Source organism: Bos grunniens, chromosome 3, assembly GCF_055505025.1.
Source record: "Bos grunniens cultivar Pamir isolate PY7600 chromosome 3, Bosgru_T2T1.0, whole genome shotgun sequence".
In the NCBI taxonomy this organism is placed as follows: domain Eukaryota; kingdom Metazoa; phylum Chordata; class Mammalia; order Artiodactyla; family Bovidae; genus Bos; species Bos grunniens.
In genome coordinates, this window is record NC_141167.1 from 41703223 (window position 1) to 41728323 (window position 25101).

General features: G+C 36.6%; 1 protein-coding gene across 3 annotated transcripts in view; it reads left to right on the forward strand.

Moving 5' to 3' along the window:
• The window catches only part of LEPR (leptin receptor), a 93637-nt gene that overhangs the window by 48613 nt on the left and 19923 nt on the right, over positions 1-25101 (forward strand). For all 3 annotated transcript variants that reach the window (XM_086390406.1, XM_086390408.1, XM_086390407.1), the window contains exons 7-14: positions 3818-3963; positions 7781-7925; positions 14569-14859; positions 15019-15136; positions 17834-18033; positions 20432-20580; positions 21673-21832; positions 21950-22032. In XM_086390406.1, coding sequence (XP_086246532.1) covers positions 3818-3963; positions 7781-7925; positions 14569-14859; positions 15019-15136; positions 17834-18033; positions 20432-20580; positions 21673-21832; positions 21950-22032 — 1292 coding nt within the window. The remainder of the gene's footprint in view (positions 1-3817; positions 3964-7780; positions 7926-14568; positions 14860-15018; positions 15137-17833; positions 18034-20431; positions 20581-21672; positions 21833-21949; positions 22033-25101) is intronic.

The window sequence follows — 25101 nt, forward strand, 5'->3', positions numbered from 1 at the left end:
ATGTGAATAATATAGATGAATGCTAAATTATTAATTTATTAACTCAGTTTTGTGTGTATGTGTTAAATTATGTTACATATGATACATAATTTAATAGTGTTACTGTTTTACATTTCCTGAAATAATTATTTTGTGCTTCTCTGCATCATTGTTTTTGCCATCATTGGAACCACTTTTTCAGACATCTGACACCATATTCCTTACAACTTCATCCTCACTTCTTTTTAAGTACTAAGGGTATAGCATTTTTTGAATCTACCTATGATGTCATATTTAACATTAGGACTTTTAAATAACTTGTCTTTTAGGGATATATTTGTGATTTCCATGTGATTACTATGATATCCAAGCAATTCAGTCATGATGTTATACCATAGGGAAAAAACAAAAAAAATCTATAAAATGTCATTATCTTCTCTTTTTAAAACCAGTTCTATCAAGTGATTTTTAAGAAGTATTTAGAGCCAACATTGAATTAAATTGTTTTTAAAAATAAAGTAGTTAAGACAAGGTGTTGTGATAGACTTTATAAGAAACTTTAAAAAAATTTGTCTTATTTCAGATAATTTTTGGGAAAAAAATCTTTTTTTGTATTTGGGTATAAGTGATTAAGATCCCAAAATTGAAAGAAATAAAATAAGACAAATTGTACGATAGAGACTATCAGGTGTAGGAGTCTATTATTTCAGCTATGGAAGTCCTCTTTTAGGAAATAGCATTTTAAACTTAAAAAAAAAAAGAGATAACTATGCAAAAATCCAGAACAAAAGGTGCTCTAAACAGTAAGAACAGCACTCACAAAATTCCTGGGATAGAATGAGCTCAGAATTTGGAAGAACCAAAGACAAGAGCCTTTTGCTTGGAGTAATTAAGGTAGGAGAACATTCAGAGATGTGGTTAGAGAGTCATCTGCATTCAGATCATACCCCAGGCTATGGTTACAAAGTTTGGATTTTATTCTAATTGCAGTGTAAGCTTTTGTACCAGGAGAGTGATGTGATCAGACGTGTGTGTATGTGTGTGTGTGTGGGCACACACACGCACACATGCGTGCTCATACACATGTTTAAAATGTATGCTCTATTGAAGAAATAGATTGATGGGGAAGGGAAAAAGGACACTTGCAAGAATGGAAGACGAGTCAGGTAGGCAGCTGCTAGAGTTGTCCAGTTGGCTTGGGGTTGCTGTAGTGAAGTAAAGAAATGTTCAGGCTTGGGATCTATTAGGAGATGGTGTTTCCCTCATACTCAGTTGGTAAAGAATCTACCTGCAATGCAGGAGACCCCAGTTCAATTACTGGGTTGGGAGGATCCACTGGAGAAGGGGTAGGCTACCCACTCCAGTATTCTTGGTCTTCCCTTGTGGCTAAGCTGGTAAAGAATCCGCCTGCAATGTGGGAGACCTGGGTTCAATCCCTGGGTTGGGAAGATCCCCTGGAGAAGGGAAAGGCTAGCCACTCCAGTATTGTGGCCTGGAGAATTCCATGGACTGTATAATCCATGAGGTTGCAAAGAGTCGTACACGACTGAGTGACTTTCACTTTCACTTTTCAGGAGATGGTGCAGACTGAAGTGGATTGGGTATGGAGTGTGAAGGACAGAGAGGAGTCAAGGATGACACTTAGGCTTGGACCTGGTTAGTAGCAGAATAGTGTTACCAAATGGGGATATTGGAGATAATTAGGTATGTGACGAATTATATTTGAGATGCTTATTAGAAATCAAAGAGACGTTGAGTAGGTAGTTAGATATATGATTCTAGAGTTCAGGGAGATATATATTTGGGAGTCTCTAGCATCAGATGTTTATGGGATTGTATGAGGTCACATATTTAGAGTCCAGTGAGAGAAAGACTGAGGCAATCAGAGAGAAGAGGAGTAAAGGAATGTGACAGCTGGAAACCAGGTGGACAAAGTATTTCTACTTGTCTGCTACTCACAGAATAAGCAGTTGGGACACTGCTGAGAGATGGAGCAAAATGAATCAGACAATTAACATTGGATTCAGCAAAGAGTAGTAACCTTGGTAAGAGTAGTTTTAGTGGACTAGCAAGAAGGAAGACCTGATCAGAATAGGTTGGTTAGGAAAATGGAATGCAAAATGGAGAGTAAGTAATGCCAACTCTTTGGAGGAATTTTTCCCTGAAAGAAGCCAGTATGTGTGGTCTCTGACTGAGTACCTAGGGGATCCAGGGAAAGATTTATTGTTAGATTTTTAATACAAAGCCATATGTGTATGCATATAAGAAATGTAAAATAGTTTATAATTTTATGATTTCATTTCTGTTTGGTGTCTATTTTGTTTTCTATCTTTTTGGTCCTGAATTTCACCTGTTACTTCTAGACTTTAGAGTTTAGCCATTCCTGCTTTAAAGTAACTAAAATTTCTACTATGTCACAGAGAGTAAAACTTCATTAATTTTGACTTGAGGAAAAGGAAAAAACTATGACTGAATTCTTGAAATTAAGGAATGTAGAAAATATTAATGTGCCATTATTTTTTTTAAATAAAATACATGTCAGTATATATTTCAATGTAATGATGATTTCTATGTTTATGAGTAACTCTTGTTAATCATAAAAATCTTGAAAGCATAGAGATGCACACAGAAGAAAAATGCATCATTTATTTTCTACTATTTTGGCATTTTTTCTATTTTAATGCATATTTACACATATCCTTTTATTTGTTCAAATTTTAATGAATTCAAGTAAATACATTGCCTAATGGGCTTCCCTTTAAGCCCATTAAGATGGCTCAGATGGTAAAGAATCTGCAGTGTAGGAGACCTGGTTCGATCCCTGGGTTGGGAAGATCCCCTGGAGAAGGGAATGACTACCCACTCCAGTATTCTGGCCTGGAGAATTCCATGGACTGTATAGTCCATGGGGTCACAAAGAGTTGGACACGACTGAGCGACTAACACTTTCACTTTCACATTGCTTAATAAACTTTCAAAACTAGCAATATTAAACTTTTTCAACATTCTTCTCTAATATGATTTTAATGACTGTAGATTACTTTTTAGGGTATGAACTATTATTTGTTCAATCAGCTGTTTATTATAAGATGTTTGCGTTGTTTCTACAGATGATTTAAAGTTTGTTGTATGTTTTAAACTCCACAGACATACATCTCCACATATGTATATACACAAATGATATGCATACATAAAACACATAGACAAATAAACTCAGAAATTAGATGCTGAGTTAAATACACCATTAGGATAAGAACTCTATCTCCATTTCTGGTGACAAGCCAAGTCCTGCTAATGTTGTGTTTACTGCATGTAAATTGTGTATGCTATGGGTTATTCGAGTGGGTATGTCTCGATTTGTTGAATTCAAAAATTAATGTTTAATGTTTTACATACAGATTTACATGAATCTGCATGCTTATATGCATTGATTTTTGCATACAAAATTTATATGTATTTTCCAAGTAGTGCTCTGCAAAATGCTTTTTCTTCTTGTCATTCACTAAAACAGTGGGTTTCATCAAGGGAGGCTTCGAATAAGTGTGGGAAAATCTAGGTTCAATAAAGTTAAGCAGCGTTTTTTTTTTATAGCAGGAATCACATTTGTCAAAATAACATCATTTTCTGATTTATAGTTTTTACCAAGTAGGGAGAAGGAAACAAAAATACATGGATTGCTATGGTAAGTTACAGTAGTAGAATATTTTGGTTCTGTAATTAGCCTTTGGATAAGGACTCCTTAGTTTAAAGAATAGGATATGCTAAAATTCATTTTGACTTCATTTTATGATTATCATGAAAATAACTTGACTTAAAAGTGTTCTCTTTTTTCCTTAAGTGAAGCCTGATCCACCATTAGGTTTGCGTATGGAAATCACAGACACTGGTAGTTTAAAGATTTCGTGGTCCAGCCCAACACTGGTACCATTTCAACTTCAATATCAAGTGCAATATTCAGAGAATTCTACAAAATATATAAGAAAAGTAAGTATATTTTAGTTAATAAAATGAAAAGTTGAGAAGCAATTAAAGAAAAGGTGAGATGCCCTCCAAGTCCCATAGAGAATGCCTCTGCCTATCAAATGTGTATACTGTTTTTGAGGAGATTCAGTCATACTTCAATATCGTACATTCAAGCTTTCATTCAAGATCAGCAAAAGAAATGAGCATGTACGCAAAATTTCTGCATCTTCTATAAAATGACTTTAGAAAAGTTGTTCAGTGTTACTAAATATCTCTTACATGTGGATCTGTGTTATATTTTGATAAGCTTGGCAAATTTCTCTTAGAATTTACTGCCAGAAAAAGTTCCTTTTCCAAAAGCTTAGTATATTAGATTGTCTTTTTTCTCCCCCTCACTCTCCTCTGTCTCGTTAACACAGACACACATACACACACACACGACTAATGACTACAAGAAGTCCAGATACAGAACTACTGAATTCGTAATCATAGTATTTTCACTTAAAGACCTTCTCTGGCTTTTGATTTTACATGCCATCCTTATTTTTTCTTATTACTCAATATATTTGTTTACATGCACTCCATGCATTTATACAGTTGCTGCTGCTGCTGCTGCTAAGTCACGTCAGTCGTGTCCGACTCTGTGCAACCCCAGAGATGGCAGCCCACCAGGCTCCCCCGTCCCTGGGATTCTCCAGGCAAGAACACTGGAGTGGGTTGCCATTTCCTTCTCCAATGCATGAAAGTGAAAAGTGAAAGTGAAGTCGCTCAGTCGTGTCCGACTCTTAGCGACCCCATGGACTATAGCCTACCGGGCTCCTCCATCCGTGGGATTCTCCAGGCAAAAGTACTGGAGTGGGTTGCCATTGCCTTCTCCAGGATTTATATAGTATAGTCTGTCAAATCTTTTTTTCAGAAAGTGTTGTGCACTCACTAGGTGCCAAGAACTCAGGATACACTAGAAGAACAGGATAGGGGAGCTTGCAGTCGCAAGTGGTAGAGGATGGGTTGTATTATTAATTAGAGGGAGGGGAAGATCTCTTTAAGAAAGTGATATTTGAGCAGGGATTTGAAGGAGGTGGTGATGCAGGGAAATTAGGGTCTAAATAGAGGAAATAGCGATTTAGAGGACCTTAGGGATGGGAAGTTGGAGGTCAGGGCAGTGAGTGAAGTTAAGAGCAGTAGTGGAGGGGTAGGAGAGAAGGAGGAGTCGTCAAGAGCCTCATGGGTCATAACTTTGGCATTTTAATTTGTAAAACTGTTATATAACTTAGAGGTGAAAACTTGTCTTTTTATATCTGGGCTAATTTTCTAAGACTTGCAATTTAGTTGCTCAATTGTGTACGACTCTTTGCGACCCCATGGACTACAGCATGCCAGGCTTCCCTGTCCATCATCAACTCCTGGGGCTTGATCACATACATGTCCATCAAGTCAGTGGTGCCATCCAACCATCTCATCCTCTGTCATCCTTGTCTCTTCCTGCCTTCAATCTTTCCCAGCATCAGGGTCTTTTCCAGTGAGTCAGTTCTTTGCATCAGGTGGCCAAAGTATTGAAGTTTCAGCTTCAGCATCAGTCCTTCCAATGAATATTCAGGACTGATTTTCTTCAGAATTGACTGGTTGGATTTCCTTGCAGTCCAAGGGACTCTCAAGAGTCTCCTCCAACACCACAGTTCAAAAGCATCAATTCTTTGGCACTTAGCTTTCTTTATAGTCCAACTCTCACATCCATATATAACTACTGGAAAAACCACAGGTTTGACTAGATGGACATTTGTCTGCAACGTAATGTCTCTCCTTTTCAATATGCTGTCTAGGTTGGTCATAGCTTTTCTTCCAGGGAGCAAGTGTCTTTTAATTTCATGGCTGCAGTCAGCATCTGCAGTGATCTGGAGCACCCCAAAATAAAGCCTCTTACTGTTTCCACTGTTCCCCCATCTATTTGCCATGAAGTGATGGGACCAGATGCCATGATCTTAGTTTTCTGAATGTTGAGCTTTAAGCCAACTTTTTCACTCTTCTCTTTCACTTTCACCAAGAGGCTTGTTATTTCTTCTTCACCTTCTGCCATAAGGGTGGTGTCCTCTGCCTATCTGAGGTTATTGATATTTCTCCTGGCAATCTTGATTCCAGCTTGTGTTTCTTCCAGCACTGCATTTTGCATGATATACTCTGCACATAAGTTAAATAAGCAGGGTGACAGTATACGGCCTTGACATACTCTTTCCCCTATTTGGAACCAGTCTTTTGTCCATGTCCAGTTCTAACTGTTGCTTCTTGACCTGCATACAGATTTATCAGGAGGCAGGTAAGGTGGTCTGGTATACCCATCTCTTGAAGAATTTTCCACAGTTTGTTGTGATCCACACAGTCAAAGGCTTTGGCATAGTCAATAAAGCAGATTTTTTTTGGGGGGGGAACTCTCTTGCTTTTTCAATGATCCAACAGATGTTGGCAATTTGATCATTGGTTCCTCTGCCCTTTCTGAATCCAGCTTGAACATCTGGGAGTTCACGGTTCACATACTGTTGAAGCCTGGCTTGGAGAATTTTGAGCATTACTTTGCTAGCATGTGAGATGAGTGCAATTGTGCAATAGTTTGAACATTCTTGACATTGCCCTTCTTTAGGATTGGAATGAAAATTGACCTTTTCCAGTCCTTTTCCAGCAGGGGCCACTGCTGAGTTTTCCAAATTTGCTGGCATATTGAAGGTAGCACTTTAACAGCAGCATCTTTTAGAATTTGAAACAGCTCAACTAGAATTCCATCACCTCTACTAGGTTTGTTCATCGTGATGCTTCGTAATGCCACTTGACTTCAGGATTTTAAATATAGGCGATCTGATATTGTTTAATGTATTGCTGAGGCTTTTTGCCATTTTTAGTCTGTGTTGCCCCACAGTCAAATGGGCCAGGAAGTTCAATAATTTTGAAATACCTCATTGGTTGTTTTATGAAGTTATGTCTCTTAGATGTTTTCACTCTGGTTTTTAAACTGTATTTTGATTGACTGTAGCTGATCATCACGGAGAATGAAATGGCAACCCACTCCAGTATTCTTGCCTAGAGAATTCCATGGACAGAGGAGCCTGGCAGTCTCCAGTCCATGGAGTTGCAAAGAGTCAGACACGACTGAGCAATTAACCCACACAGCTGATCATCAGACCAGGGTTCTTAAAATTATTCATGCCCTCCTTCTGTGACCCATTGCTCTAGGAAGGTTTATAGCTCTATGCCTACCCTATGCATCATCTTTTAAAAAAATATTTACTTATTTATTTGGCTGCGTCAGGTCTTAACTGTTGCACGCAGGATCTTTGCTGTGTCACGTGGGATCTTTCATTGTGCTGTGTGGGTTTAGTTGCTCCATGGGATGTGGGATCTTATTTCCCCAACCAAGGATCAGACCTGTGTCCCCTGCATTACAGGCAGGTTCTTAACCACTGGATGATCAAGGATGTCCCTCTGTGCATTGTTGTCTATTAATATCTTGTATGTTATCGATGTCAGCAAAGGCTTGAAGCTTCCCACTGAGTTTAGCTGTTCCTCTCAAAGTTTGAAAAGTCAATATTCATTATCATTCAGTTAAAAATATATGCTGATTATCACTGTGATTTTTTTCCCTTGAACTTACAGGCTTTTAAAAATACTATTGACTAATGTCAGTCAAACGTGTGTTACTGGGTTATTGATCTCTGTTAAATTCCACTGTGGCCAGCTAACTACTCTGTAAGATTTTAATTCTTTGAAATTTGTAGAGACCTGCTTGTAATCGATTTTGGTAAAGGTTTCACATCAACCTAATGCTCTGATGTTTTCAAATGATATTTAACAGACTGATGAGATTGTCTCAGCTACGTCTCTGCTAGTAGACAGTGTGCTTCCTGGGTCTTCGTATGGCGCACAGGTGAGGTGCAAGAGATTGGATGGCCTAGGAATCTGGAGTGATTGGAGTGCCCTTCTTACCTTTACTACACAAGGTAGGTTTGTTAAGAGTCACTTCTGTTCACAGGGGAGTGTGATTCCTGAATTGCCTTTGGCATATTATACTTGTCTTAAAGTTTGTGGTGATAAATCAACAGGAGGAACACCATGTTAACTTCTAATTTAAACTTTGAACAAGGTCATCCTTTAGTGAAAAGTTGTATGAGAGCTTCCTCATTTATATGGATTCATAGCAGTATCTTGCTGAATTACTCTTTCTTACTCAAAAGACAGAGTTGATATAAAAGTTCCAAATTTGTAAATTCAGAACACTGCTTGTACTGATGTTTCCTGAATTTACACTTGAAAATCAGATATACTTATTGGGTATAAGTTTTAAATATTAAAATTTTATTTGAATATTATATATGTTATATAATTAAGCAATTCTTTTCACTCCAGATGCTCACTTTGCAAAGCTTTTACTTGCAGTTTTCATGTTTTTAAAATAATCTTTAACGTCAGAAAAACTGCAGTTTATTCACAGCTTCCTCATGGAGTTGAGGTACATTGTTTTACAAGGAGGCCCAGGAGTCTAACGGTGGTAACCCTGGCACAAGCCAGGCTGTGAATGCAGGAAGGCAGTTCATAGTTCTTTGACTAGTTTTCAATCTATCAAATGTGCAAAGTTATTCCCACTCAAACTTGTTCAGGTTGATAGTAGATACACGGAGAAAGCAAGTACCATGTAAACACTAAACCATGTAAACGTGTAAAACATGTAAAACACTAAACAGGCTTATTTATTAATTGCTTATTATTTAAAAAGCATTGATTGTTAAAAAGTAAGTATCAATAGTAGTTTAAAAGCACTGACTTTGGAGTCTGACAGAATTTTGTAGGAGTCCTGCCCACCCCCCTTATTTGGAAAGTTTCTTAACCTCCCTATACCTCAATTTCCTCATCTATAGAATAAGGAGTTTTTATATGGATAGAATGAAATGATGCACATAAAGTGCTTACTGCAGTGCCTGACTCTTAGTAAGCACTTGTGAAATAATGGATCATAGTTTATAAATATCTAGCTTGTAAATTGACAAACAATATTTAGAATGTCAAAGTCTAATGAAATTTAGAGGCTGACATGATACTTATCTAATTGCTTAGCATAAATAACACTGTGAGAAGAGCTAGAGTAAGTGCTAAGCATTAGAAGGGATTAATTCTCACTTGAAAAGTCAGGAACCTTGAGTGAACAGACTTAGAAGGCAGGGATTTCTCATCTCTATTCCTCAAATCACTATTGAGTATCACAGTGTGTGTCATAGGATGCTGAAAATTCAACTTTTGTTCTATCTTGAATTATATATCATTGATTAATAGGTCTTAATGACCAGCTGTGAAATACATAGAGTGGAGTGAATTAACAGCATCGAATTTCAATGAGTGTCCCATGGAGGTTTTTATACAGTGGGATTGGGGGAAGTGGGTGGTGGGGTAGAGAAGTTGATAAGGGAGGTGGAGGCAGCAGCCCCTGCTCCCATTCTGAATGGCCTATAAGTTGTACCTGTATTTTGCTGTCTGGTGAAGTGTTTCTCTTCCACAAGAAAATGGCTTCATTCTTTGCTGTTATTCTTCTTAATAAGATCTGAGAACCTACCCTCGCTGAAGAAAAGGGAAATTCTAAAAGAATCATGATTGTTTTAAAGTTTTCTGATGTTCAAGTTATACGTTTATACCTTCCTACTATAATGATTCTTAGCAATGTTATGTATTCAGTTGGATTAAATGAAATCTTTGATCCAGAATAATAACTACTTGTATTACATTTCATATAAAATTTTATTTTGGGTTGTTCAACTTAGGTTCTTAGACCTTCCGATGGACATATTTCTAGTTCTATTTTGCTTTAATAGAACTATTTCTAGTTCTATTAAACCCTTTTATACTTCTATTTCTTTCCTAGTTCATATCAGTATCTGTAGGATTAAATTTGCTTGGTTTACTAATATGTTGTATCATTTTTATGCTTTCATAATAAACCAGATATTTTAATATATACTATAAAACACATATGTATGCATGTATATGGCCTTTCATAGGCAAATATTATGTGTTTTGTTTACATGAAGGTAATAAAGGTATGTTTTGTTGAAAAGAAGCATTGCTAATTTATTTGCTTGTGCAGTATCCAATAATTGTTGTTCTTCAGTCACTGAAGAAATTCCTTGGTGGCTCAGATGGTAAAGCGTCTGCCTGCAATGTGGGAGACCTGGGTTTGATCCCTGGGTCGGGAAGATCCTCTGGAGAAGGAAATGGCAACCCACTCCAGTACTCTTGCCTGGAAAATTCCATGGACAGAGGAGCCTGGTAGGCTACAGTCCATGGGGTCACAAAGAGTTGGACACGACTGAGCAAAATCACTTGGTGCTGCATAACTCATTTTGAGTCACTAAGTAATGTCCAACTCTTTGTGACTCCAGGGACTGCAGCACTCTAGGCTTCCCTGTCCTTCACTATCTCCCAGAGTTTGCTCAAATTCGTGTTCATTGAGTTAGTGATGCTATCCCATCCTCTCATCCTCTGCCACCTGCTTCTGCTTTTGCTTTCATTCTTTCCCAGCATCTTTTCCAGTGAATCAGCTATTCTCATCAGGTGGCCAAAGTATTCGGGCTTCAACTTCAACATCAGTCTTTCCAATGCATATTCAGAGTTAAATGATTTCCTTTAGGATTTACTGGTTTTATCTTCTTCGTGTCCAAGGGACTCTCAAGAGTCTTCTCCAGCACCACAGTTCAAAAACATCAATTATTTGGCGCTCAGCCTTCTTGATGGTCCAAGTCTCACATCCGTAGATGACTATGGAAAAATTATAGCTTTGACTATATGGACCTTTGTTGGCAAAGTGATGTCTTTGCTTTTTAATATGCCGTCTAGGTTTGTCATAGTTTACCTTCCGAGGAGCAAGCATCTTTTAATTTCTTGGTTGCAGTCACCGTCTGCAGTGATTTTGGATACCAAGAAACAATATTACCATTAATAGCTAGCCTTTTACTTATTCAACACAGATGTGTCCCTTTAGTGACTGTTGACATTCCAAACAGAAAAACCTGAAAATGAGGAATGAATGCAGACAGTGAGTAAACAGCTACCTCAAAGGCCAGAATTTGTTGACGTAGCAGAGAGTGTGAGGTTAAGCTTACTAATGTAACCAACTTGGATAGTTCAGATGCCATGAGTGATACCATTTGATTATCAAGGGAAAGACAGAAACTTGTCAAATAGAAAGTAGATTAGGACACCGGTGGAGAAGGCAATGGCACCCCTCTCCAGTACTCTTGCCTGGAAAATCCCATGGACGGAGGAGCCTGGTAGGCTGCAGTCCATGGGGTCGCTAAGAGTTGGACATGACTGAGCAACTTCACTTTCACTTTTCACTTTTCATGCATTGGAGAAGGAAATGGCAACCCACTCCAGCGTTCTTGCCTGGAGAATCCCAGGGACGGGGTAACCTGGTGGGCTGCCGTCTATGGGGTCGCACAGAGTTGGATACGACTGAAGCGACTTAGCAGCAGCAGCAGCAGGACACAGGTAGAGGGGAGGAGAGCTTATACACTTTAGCATCTCCCAAGCACATTTTCCTATTCCAGTATTATCTGCTGTAATGATGTAATATGTATTAAATCACAAATAAAAGGTAGAAGTAGATTGAGAACTCCTTCTTAAATAATAATATTGACACTTAAAGAGTGCTTCCTGTGTTTCAGGCACTATGTGCTTTGCACGTACTAACATTTTATCCTTTCAATGACCTGTGGGATAAGTACTGTTATCCCTCTTTTATAAATGAAGTTGAGAATTAGATAGAGTTAAGTACTTATAACAGTTGATACAATTACAAAATAGCCTAACTCCAAAGTTCATGTTTATAACCACTAGTAAGGCAATTAAGTGCATAATGTATAATTATACAAGATTTCTGGTAGCCCTAGAAATTGACCCTCAAAGCTAGTAAGCAGTAAATTTAATTATATAGGGCATTTTATTGGAATACCTCATTTCCTTCATGATTCCTGGTAAATGAGGTTTTAGCATTGCTTAGGTTTTTTGGTTTAGGTTTGCTGAGTTATGCTGGCTGCAATGTCTGCACCACACTTGAGACTTATTTCCTGAAAGCTGTGCAACAGCAAAGTATGTCTCCAAACTTGGGGACTTCCTATTCCTGTGTAAAGAGATTCGAATCCTTCTCCCTTAAGTCTAGTTACTTAATATGATTAGGTTCACTACCATTGTTCACTGTCCAGCAAACAGAAACATTCCATGAGATTGAGGCGTTAATTTACTTAGAATGTGTTATCACACCTGTTTTATTATTTCCAAACACTTAAAGGTTACTTGATGTAAATATTGCTGCAGACAGAATACTAATTCTCAGGACCTTTGTAACTGCTACATTTTATTCATTAATGCATTTAAGCTGTACCTACCAAGTGCATAGTTAATGAAGCATTGACTATTCCTAGTCAAGGAATTCTTATGGATTCTTTTAGAGTGAATTTAATAGGTTCTTTCTCTATAGCTGCTGGGAGATGCTTTTCAAGGAAAACCCAGGACCTTCCCAGAACTTATGAATATTGCAATTTACATACTAAAAACAATTTTGGAAGTGCTGAATTCCTGTAGTAACTTTATTAACTGCATTCTTGTTGCTATGAAAGAAGAGGAGAAACACATGTTAGATAATATCTACATTTCTTGTGCAGCTCTTATACCAGGTTAGAGAAAATACTTTTTTCTTAAAGAAAAATAGGTAATCTGCTCCAAGAATTAAAAAATCTATTTTATGGAGCTATGATAAAGACACGCATTTTAAAATAATTTATCTAAAATGTTTGATTCATGATTTATGTTCTTTTGAGTAATTTACTAATATTTGTCAATAGAATTTCCTTTTTAAATAGAATTCATTAATGCAGATCCTGTAAAGGTATTGATATTTGGTCATGGGAAGAAAATCATTATTGTTGTTTTAATTTACAAACTGTTGTATAGTAGTATCTCACATGAGAATAAAAGATAGATATATTTATATTATTTTAAAAATTAAACAGTCAGCACATATCGATTTCACATTTGTTCAATGTAAATTTTATAGATCATCAGGTTTTTAATAACTTGTTTTTAAAGCTATTTTAGCATTTAATTACATGAAAATGCTGTGACTTTAATCCTGTTTTTCAATTAAGTCTTAGGCTTCAATTTCAAAGTGAAATGCTTTGAGCTTTTTATTATCTTTCAAATTAAAGCGTCAATTTAATTTTGGAAATCTTATTTGTACTCTTTTTTAAAAAACTGAATTGAGACTTTTGAGGCAGTTGGTAATGAGGTGTGTGGTAAGTAAGTAATTACCAGTGAAGCCTGAGTGCCGCCCTAGGTGAGATTCATAAATATAAGGCCTAACTTCTGTCCAGTAATTTCATGCCATGAAGTTTTTTCCTGTTTATACTTGACTGTAGACATAGCAAATGCAAATATCTTCTATGGATTCGGAGGTTAGCATGCTATTACAGAAAAGAGAAAAATAATAAGAACTAATCAAAGTTTTTGGATTTGTTTTGAGGGTAATTCAAAGGATATATATGGAAACAGATATTCATATTCCCTCAGCAGAAAATAGCTTACCTTAAATTTTACAACTGAAATATCCTGTTTTCGTAATGCACTATGGCAGAAATAATTTGTTCCTGTGTAAACATTCATTTACTTTTATTCTGTTTCTAATTAAAAAATAGAGACTTAACTATGGCTTCAGGTGGCGCAATGGTAAAGAATCCACTTGCCAGTGCAGGAGACATGGGTTTGATTCCTGGATCGGGAATATAAGTGGCAACCCACTCCAGTACTCTTGCCTGGAGAATTCCATGGACAAAGGAGCCTGCAACAGTCCATTGGGTCACAGAGTCGGAGACGACTGAGCACACAAAGAAAAAGAAAATGTTTCCAGTAATAGGAGACTGAAACAGTACTATGGAATAGTGCATAGGTGTTAAGAATAATATTTTAGAGAAATATTGATTCCCCTTGTCCTCGCCACACGACACTGGCACTGAATACTTAAAATGATGTTACAGAACAGTATTTGCAGTTTTGTCTGCCTTGGTGCATCATTGATTTTACGTTTCCTAACAAGTTCTCGTATTTAAAGCTTATTTCTCTACTCGCTTACTTGAAATTTTCATGTATTCAAATACGAGAAGGGCTATCACCATTTATTCTTCAGGATTTTGCTTTGTAGGGATTTGATTTGAGAACCTGCCTAAAGTTTGCTGATTCTGAAAGCAGAGTCTGATGGAAGACATGCCATGGTAGAATTAGACTATATTTCATTTTCACTAATTTTCTGCCTATCAGCAAGTGACAGTTATTCACTAAAATATATTTTATAATGAATAAATCTCTGTTCTTAGAAAATTCTGAAGGCATTTATGGGCATTCAAGTCATTTGAGAATGAGAATGCTTGGGATGCTTACTAACTATACATGAATGGACAGCTACAGTTCTGCAGTCTCTCAGCACACTCATTTTATTTGGGGCAGTATAATCCTGAATGCCTGGTGAATCCTTTTTGCGTGGTATCAATTACTTACGTGATGTTTTCTTTCTTGATCTCATATCATATCTTTCTTCCCCCATTACAGATGTCATATATTTTCCACCTAAAATTCTGACAGCGGTTGGGTCTAACATTTCTTTTCACTGTATCTATAAAAATGAAAAGAAGATCGTTTCCTCAAAAAAGATTGTTTGGTGGTTGAATTTAGCTGAGAAAATTCCTCAAAGCCAGTATGATGTTGTGGATGACCATATTAGCAAAGTTACTTTTCCCAACTTGAATGCAACCAAACCCCGAGGAAAGTTCACCTATGATGCAGTGTACTGCTGCAATGAGCAAGAGTGCCACCATCGCTATGCTGAGTTATATGTGATTGGTAAGAAGCCCAGGCTTGTCTTCTTTTTTCCCATGAGGTACACTTTTATTATGGACTCTATCTTAGAGTTCCATTGAAGATGCTAAGGAAATTGTATTTTCATTAAAAAATGTTTTGGTGTTTTTGCTTTATAGTAATATTTTAATGTGTTTTAAATAGATGTCAATATCAATATATCATGTGAAACTGATGGGTACTTAACTAAAATGACTTGCAGATGGTCACCCAATGCAATCCAATCACTTGCAGGAAGCAATTTGCAGCTGAGGTATCATAGGTATGTATTATTTTTGTTATTTTTTTTTCTGTGGATATGGTGAGATAAACATTTCTTATAAAAATGTCATGATAGTGATACTCTTGTAGTATCCTCTTTCCTCCTGAAAGAGGAAAGTAGAATATACTTAATTAGGAAATTTTTGAGGAGTTAAATAAATTGGTGATTCTTGAAAAAATTCACACACAAAAAAAGTTGTAATTTGTTTTTATGTCATTGTTTTTTCCTGATGATCAGTTAATTCTCCACAATTGCATTTAATGTGGAGAAATAATTAATGTGTAGTTAATGAATGAAATCCCCAAAACTAATGTCTATACATTTTTAATTTGACTTGGAGAATTGACTGAGGAAAATATGAAGGATTATAGAAGCCTCATATCATTTGCTGAAGATTAAGGTTTTAGAAAAAATTGGAGGTAGTGGCACAGAGATTGTGAGAGACAATATGAATGGTTTTTATAAATAGGTAAGATTATTTTTTTAATTGAACTATAGTTGATTGACAATCTTGTGCTAGTTTCAGGTGTGCTGCAAAGTGATTCAGTTATGTCTATATATATGTGTGTGTGTGTGTATTTATTCTTTTTCAGATTCTTTTCATTATAGGTTATTATAAGATACTGAATATAGTTCTCTGTGCTATATAGTAAATCCTTGTTGTTTATCTATTTTATAAATAGTAGTATGTATCTGTTAATCCCAAACTCCAAAATTATGTATTTCTTCCCTCCTTTCCCCTTTGGTAACCATAACTTTGTTTACTTCACAATGATTAAACTATTCTAGTAAAGAGTAATTTCATTTGTTCTTTACCCTTCTATGTTTTAAAAAGAATTCAAGTTTATTGTCTTCCTATAGTATTCTCCTTCTCTCTATAAGTGCTTTTATCTAAAATGTGTCAATTAGGACAAGATAGACATATTTTAATTTTTATAATACTCTTTAGTAATTATCAAGGACATGTATACTCTTAAACACCCTGTCTCCATTTGTATCAGGACTTTTAGTTTTATATCTTGTGCTCATTTATTCTTAAAATCTAAAGTTTCTACTTGAAAAATCCATTTTCTCAAATAATGTGTTCTGATCTATTCCTATTGCTACCAATCTATTCTTATGTAGTATTAGAAAAAACAGGGCAATTTCTTCATCTCTCATGTGGGAATAATAGCTGTCTTCATCTTACCTGATATGAGTACTTTAAAATCAATAGAATGTTCACTGTATACCACATTACTTTTGTAATCTCTTTACTTTCTTTCCATGACATTTTCAGTGGCGTTTCTGGATGACTGTTCTCTAAGCATTTGAGTCATTTATCTTCCTAGTATTTTCAGAAGAACCATGAAACTAGCTGGTCAAGATTTTTAACCTCTCTAAGCTTCATTTTCCTTATCTGTACAATGGAACAAATAATAGGACTTGAAGGGTTTCTGTGAAAATTAATAATATCTTATTTAATTATAATTAAGTGATATGATTTCTTCTGGTAAATATTCAATAAATGTTTGTATCTATCATAATGATAACCATGCTAATCTTTGAATTCCAAGCGGACTGCTAATGTGCTTTTGTACAAGATGATGACTCCTCATCCCACTCTCTCATCTAACCTCACCATCACAGGCTTTCACACACACATACACAAACTCACACATGGTTGTAATTTTGAGGAAATAGGAAGAAAAAGGTGTCACAAAAAATGGAAAATAAGGGACAGAAGAATATAGATTTTCCATTTTCACATAACCTCCTTACCCCCATTCCTAAGGAAATAGTAACTGCTACTTTTAGCACTTAACTACTATATTTAAAGCAAATAATGGCAGAAGAGTTATTTCAAAGAAGAGGTGAAATGCTTTATATTCTCTAAGGTATAGTGTTGATTGGGATGTGGTGATAAAAATATTTTCTTAATTTTCTTCTCTGAGAAAATAAGTGATATATCTGACTATATGCCTGCATGCTCAGTTGTGTCCAACTCTTTGCAACCTCATGGACTGTAGCCCATCAGGCTCCTCTACCCATGGGATTCTTCAGGCAAGAATACTGGAGTGGGTGCCATTTCCTTCTCCAGAGTATCTCCCCAACTCAGAGGTTGAACCCATGTCTCCTCTGTACTGGCAGGTGAATTCTTTACCACTGGGTCACTTGGGAAGCTCACCTGACTATACGATCCATATATAAGTCAAGAATTGGTATTATTTTAATTATATTGCTTTGAACTAGAATATATTAGGGAAATGTCAATTAAGATATAATTTACTATCAATTATGTTTTCAATTTGTGGTAGAATTTAAAGTGCAAGGAATTTATCTTTCTTTCCATCTCAGGAATGTCCCATTACCACTTATGATCTTTATTTTAAAAATTCAATCACTGAGCTATATTAGCATAGCTTCCAAAGTGGTGTAAGTCCTGTCTCTAATTGGATCCTTCTCTCCTTATTAGAAAATTGTCATTTACTTCAATTGCATACCCACTTACTGTCAAGCGAAATATTTAATAAATGTTTTCTATTTTAATGGAAAGATTGTAATATAGCTGGGAATTCAAAAATGCCTTTTCAATAAGAACAACTACTTTTAGATGGAGCAAAAACTGTGTATTTTAAACAACAAAGAAGTCTTCTCAGATATCTTATTGCTTTCATCATTGTTGTATACTTATTGATTATTTTTTTATCTTTTAAGGAGCAGCCTGTACTGTTCTGATGTTCCGTCTATTCATCCTGTATCTGAACCCAAAGATTGCCACTTGCAGAGAGATGGTTTTTATGAATGCATATTTCAGCCAATCTTTCTATTATCTGGCTATACAATGTGGATTAGAATTAATCACACGTTGGGCTCACTGGACTCTCCACCAGCTTGTGTCATTCCTGATTCTGTGGGTACGTCAAAAACTATATGTATGTCTTCATTTTTATTAGCAGATTTGGATTCAGACTGATTCAGGGTAACAGTTGAATTTTGCTATTTTCTGATCACACTAGATTAAAAAATTATTTTCCTATTTGCAGTGGGATTGAAAAGGCAATCAGCCTTAGACAAGTTTACAATTTTTATTTTACTTATAGCACAATTTTTAACAATAGGAATATGTTTAGCACATAATTTGCTGAGTTATGTTGGTTACTGGGTTTGAAATTTGGTCTAATATTATTCTAAATAATACACTATTTTATGTTTTTTCTCAATATACATATGGCAACATCTGATGTTTTTAATTTAAAAGTTTAATTGGATGTTCTGATGGTTTTTGAAATCTGAGTAGTCATAACTCAAAGCTTAAATTTGTAAGGCTGGGTAGGAAGCAGAAGGATTCAAAATAACTCAAGTGAAATAAAGAGAAAATAATCAAGACGATGACATCCACCATAGTATTTTAAAAAGATATTTTTATTTCAAAGGACAAAGAGAACCCTTGGAAATTTTGGTATATTGCTCCAAGTATCACTGTGAAATCTTTGAAAAATGGCCCATTTATGATTTTCTGGCAAAGACAGAAGAGTATCTTTTGATGCTGTATACTATTTTGTTGGGAAATTATACCAAAAATTAATATTGGTCCATTGTATTTTCAGATAATTAATACATATCTGACTTCAAATCTAAATTTTATTAGATACAGGATGAAATTGTCATAATCAAAAAAGTTTTCTTTCAATATGAAGTCCCAATTAATTGATCTGCCCTCTTCAGGCCCCTCACTAGTTTGGTTCCATTTTAAGTGATTTTATCGTAAGGAGTACTTATCTGATACTAAATATCCTAGGGTAGCAAAGAACTCTTCTACACCCCTCCCCACAAACATGCACAGATACACCCTCACATCTATTATGTGACAATTGCAACATGGATTCAGTTTGATATCTGAACAGTTTTTGATGTTACTTTTTTCAGTACTAATATAAGGCATTTAAGTTGGACTTAATATTGCCTACTATATACTAGAAGACACTGTGAAAATTCAACTTTGGGAATGACAGCTCCTCATTTTACTAGCTTTGTTAACTTGGGCTAGTTGCTTAAATGCTCCGGGACTATTTAATCATGTATAAAATGTAGAAAATTCCTTCTTCCCTAAGGTCGGTATTCTGGGGATCACGTGAACTATTGTACTTCAAATCATTCCTTGTACAAACTAGGCATTCATGGAATATATAGATGTGATGTGCACATGATTCAGTCAAGTGCAATCACAGATTTAATGCCTAAGGGTCTTTTGGAAGCTCATACTTCTTTTCTTGAGGAGGAATTATTAATACCTTTTCAAAAGGGGAAAAATATGTCATCATACTGGTTGGTGAAGAATGTCTTCTTGACATATGAAGAACTGAATAAGCATGAGATACTGAGTAATAATAAGAAAAGTTTAGGAGTTTTGGTTATCCACAGTCTGAAGAAGTATTGTGGATGAAATCTGGAGCTTCAAATATTCACATTATAGTGATTATGCTTTGAGATATTAGTTCCCAAATACATTGAGTTTGAGTAATGTCTTTTACTATTTTTTAAAAAATCTCTTGCCATCTGGTTCTCTTTGCCTTTGTTTCTACCTTTAAAAAACTTATTTTCCTCAGACTGTAGAGAACCAAAGCTTTACTCTGCAAGACTACCTCTGACCTTAACCTAAAAATACCTTTTAACAAACAGCAGAAAAGTTTGAAACCACATGTGTGGAAATGGATGCACTGTATAGTTTTTTGCTTTTAATTAAAGTTCTATATAGAACAGAGTTTGCTATTAAATTTCTTATGTGTTCAGTATGGTATCTTTTGCATGCGGAGACAATAGCTCCATTTCTAATCAGGTCTTACTATTAATTTGGAGAGTGACATGGACAATGAATTGACCTTTTTTCAATCAATAGCTCTATTTGCAAAATAGACATAATCTTTTTCTTATGTATCACATACAGTTGTAAGGAATAAAATGAGACAATGAATGAGAAAATTTTAAGAAAGAGATGTTGCTTTATAAATAGAAGGTATGGAAGATTATTGTTGCTAAGTTGTATATGACTCTTTATAACCATATGGACTACAACCTGTCAGGCTTCTCTGTCCATGGCATTTCCCAGGAAAGATACTGAAGTGGGTTGCCATTTCCTTCTCCAGAGTATCTTCCTGACCCAGGGATTGAACTTCCATCTCCGGCTTGGCAGCTGGATTCTTGACCACTGAGCCTCCTGGGAAGCACAATGGAAGATTATAAAATCATAATAACATTTAAAAACATTGTTACTGTTTAAATTACTGTTACATAATACTTTAAATTTTTTTCTAGTGAAACCACTGCCTCCATCCAGTGTGAAAGCAGAAATTACTGTAAAAATTGGATTATTGAAAATATCTTGGGAAAAGCCGGTCTTTCCAGAGAATAATCTTCAGTTCCAGATTCGCTATGGTTTAAGTGGAAAACAAGTACAATGGAAGGTATTTTTTACCTGGAAATTTCTTCAGCTTGCCTCACTAAATATTATTTCTTATAACTGTTTAAGAATTTTATTGCATAAGATTTATTTTACTGGCATAAAAATACATCCTCCTGTATTCTGTAGTTCTTTTTGTTAAATTTTTGTTGTTGTTGAGTCGCTCAGTCATGTCCAACTCTTTGCAATCCCACTGACTGCAGCACAACAGGCTTCCCTGTCTTCCACTATCTCCCGGAGTTTGCCTAAGTTCTATCCATTGAGCTGCTAACCCTTTCAAGGAATGAAATGTCCTGTGACTGAGCATTTCCCAAGGTGTGTTTTACAGAACATTGATCCCATAAAATGTTTCTTGAACAAAGATCACATTAAATAAAGTCTAGGAAACCTTGCATCACTAGTGTAGCATCATGATACTTTGCATGTTAAAGGTTTGGAGAAGTCCTGAATTTAAGAAACACTTGTGACTTCATTTCATCCTGTTTCTCAAACTCATTTTACCAAGGAATCTCTTTTCTTCTAACACACATATTCAATGCGACACAGTTTGGAAGCTGCTTTTATCAAACAACCGGAATGACACCCACAGTGGCAAGTGAATATATGATACCCCTTGTGTTTCGGCTTTCTGACAGCAGCCTGCAAAACCTAGAAATAGCAGGAGCTCCCATTATGTCTAGATCACAGTGATTTCAGCTGAATGTGACAGTTTACCTACTTATTGAAGAGACTGAATATCAGACAGGCCCTGTAGAGTAGGCCATATCTAACCACTAGGTTAAAATTATTAAAAGTCTGTGGACAGAGGTTAGCACTAGGGTAAGAGGGTGATTGGGAAGTGAGGTTGCAAAACTCTTGTCCTACCTAGTCTTGTCATGAGATGGAAACAACAAGATGCTAAGGCAATCCTTAACTTGAAGGAACTCACATTGCAAGCCTAGTAAATTTCTAAAGTCAGAAAACACAAAGTCAGTTCTCTCTTAGTTTTGGAATAGTGTTAGAGTGTAAAATAAAATGCACCTCAGGGTTTTTAGCTACATATGTGTTAGTAATAATTTAGCTACATATGTGTCTAATGATTTGACTTATTTTACAGATGTTTGAGGTATATGATGCAAAATTAAAATCTGCCAGTCTCCCAGTGCCAGACCTCTGTGCAGTCTATACTGTCCAGGTGCGCTGTAAGAGGCTAGATGGACTGGGATATTGGAGTAATTGGAGTACTCCAGCCCACACAGTTGTCATGGATGTGAAAGGTCTGTAGAGATTTTGTGAATGTGTCTTAAAAATGCCTAAGTATGTGCTTCAAATATGACTGAAAGATAATCCTTCTAAGATCATATGTACAACTTGGGCTCCTTGTCATTTTGCAGTTCCTATCAGAGGACCTGAATTTTGGAGACTAATTAGTGAAGACACCACTAAAAAAGAGAGAAATGTCACTTTGCTTTGGAAGGTATTCCTGATTTTTATGTTATTTAAAATTTTACTTCTGTATCCTGAAAGATTTGCTTCATTGTAAAAAGATTTACTCAATAATACCATCTTTTATAAACTCTGCAATCCCAAATTTATTTCTGTTTGAAGATGTTGATTACAGAGAGTCGAGATGTAGAGTGGAGGAAGCACTGGTCTGGAGTTTGGAGACTTTAATTCTGTTTTTGGCTTGACATGGTGTAGTTAATCAGTGCTATGTTGACAGTCACTTAGACCTTTCACCCGCAGTTCCCTCATCTCTATCAACATAAGATTGGACTGGATACTATCTAGTGTTCCTTCAAGTCCCAAAAATTCCATTAGTGTTTAATCCTAACCAGAGTAAACATGGCCTTCCCTACATGCCTCGAGGACATTGAGATTGCTCTTTCTGTATGATGGCAAGTATACAACAGATATTTCTAAAAACAATGAGTATAGAACTTAGCAATTTTGAAAGCATTCTTTCTCCCAAATGAATTGATTTCTGTCCCAAGTGAATGTATTTTTTTTTGTTAGAATCTTCAGGGGATACAAACATTCAGTCCTTACAAACATCATTTGTCATTAGGGAAATCCATACTAGAACAACAATAAGACACGATACATACTTTTTAGGGTGGTTAAAATCCAGAAAACTCACAATAAATTGCTGACTAGAATGTGAAGTAACAGGAACTTTTATTCTTTGCCGGCGATAATGCAAAATTGCACAACCACTTTGGAATATAGTTTGATAGATTCTTATAAAAAAACTTTGGTACTTTCATATAATGGAATAATGTGTGTGTGCTAAGTCTCTACAGTCCTGTCTGACTCTTTGTAACGCTATGGACTGTAGCCCACCAGGCGCCTCTGTTCATGGGATTCTCTGGAAAACAATGAGTTGAGTGGGTTGCCATGTTCTCCTCCAGGGGATCTTCCTGACCCAGGGATCAAACCTGCATTTCTTAGCATTGGCAGGCGGGTTCTTTACCATTAGTGCTGCCTGGGAATAATATTCAGTGATAAAAAGAATATAAAGCCACAAAAGATATGGATGAGTCTTAAATGAATGTTGCTAAGTGCTAGAAGCCTGTGTAAAGGGCTACATTATAATTCCACTTAGATGACATTCAAGAAAAGATAGATGTAACTATCAGATCAGATCAGTCACTCAGTCGTGTCCGACTCTTTGCGACCCCATGAACTGCAGCATGCCAGGCTTCCCTGTCCATCACCAACTCCTGGAGTTCACTGAGACTCACGTCCATCGAGTCAGTGATGCCATCCAGCCATCTCATCCTCTGTCGTCCCCTTCTCCTCTTGCCCCCAATCCCTCCCAGCATCAGAGTCTTTTCCAATGAGTCAACTCTTTGCATGAGGTGGCCAAAGTACTGGAGTTTCAGCTTTAGCATCATTCCTTCCAAAGAAATCCCAGGGCTGATCTCCTTCAGAATGGACTGGTTGGATCTCCTTGCAGTCCAAGGGACTCTCAAGAGTCTTCTCCAACACCACAGTTCAAAAGCATCAATTCTTTGGCGCTCAGCCTTCTTCACAGTCCAACTCTCACATCCATACATGACCACAGGAAAAACCATAGCCTTGACTAGATGGACCTTTGTTGGCAAAGTAAGTCTCTGCTTTTGAATATGCTATCCAGGTTGGTCATAACTTTCCTTCCAAGGAGTAAGCGTCTTTTAGTTTCATGGCTGCAGTCACCATCTGCAGTGATTTTGGAGCCCAGAAAAATAAAGTCTGACACTGTTTCCACTGTTTCCCCATCTATTTCCCATGAAGTGATGTAACTATAGAGACAGCAAAAAGATCAATGGTTTCCAGGTGTTTGGTTGATGGGGAAATGTTTGAATGGGTGAAGAACAGGGGATTTTTTATGATGGTGAAACTATTTGGTATAATATTGTCCTAGTGAGTACATGCTGCTGCTGCTAAGTCACTTCAGTCGTGTCCGACTCTGTGCGACCCCATAGATGGCAGCCTACCAGGCTCCCCCGTCCCTGGGATTCTCCAGGCAAGAACATTGGAGTGGGTTGCCATTTCCTTCTCTAGTGTGTGAAAGTGAAAAGTGAAAGTGAAGTTGCTCAGTCGTGTCTGACTCTTAGCGACCCCATGGACTGCAGCCTACCAAACTCCTCCGTCCATGGGATTTTCCAGGCAAGAGTACTGGAGTGGGGTACCATTGCCTTCTCCGAATGGAAGATTATTCAGCACTAAAAAGAAATGAGCTATCAAAGTCATAAAAAGGCATGAAGGAACCTCAAATTTAGTATGACTAAATTTAAAAAGACAATATGAAATGGCTATGTACAGTATAATTCCAACACTACTACATGCTGCATAGCCTTATGTATTTCTAAAAATTCATAAAACCCTATAGCATAAAGAGAAAACCTTAATGTATGCAAATTAAAGAGAAATCATTAGGAGGTTGGAGAATCCTAGAATGGAGTTCAGGCTGCAACAAGAGAATCTAACTGTACTACAAGTGTATGAAACAACCTCACTGAAGGAGTTGGGCAAAAAAGGTCCAGGCCTGGGCAACCTTTTTAATGAGTAGATTTTTAAGAATGAAGTCAAAAGGAACTATACATAACCACTGTATTCTAGTTGGTAAAGTCATTTTTCTCACAAGGTATGGGTTAACAGTTTTGGTATCATTCAGTTCAGTTCAGTTCAGTCGCTCAGTTGTGTCTGACTCTTTGTGACCCCATGAATCGCAGCACGCCAGGCCTCCCTGTCCATCACCAACTCCCAGAGTTCACTCAGACTCACGTCCATTGAGTCAGTGATGCCATCCAGCCATCTCATCCTCTGTTGTCCCCTTCTCCTCCTGCCCCCAACCCCTCCCAGCATCAGAGTCTTTTCCAATGAGTCAACTCTTTGCATGAGGTGGCCAAAGTACTGGAGTTTCAGCTTTAGCATCATTCCTTAGATATATAAATTGGAATTGAACAATTAAGTACTGGATGATGGGTGGTAAGAAGGACTCAAGTTTGTTACTGTTTAACTGATTATAGATAAGCAAAGAATGATCCATGTGGTAATGGGC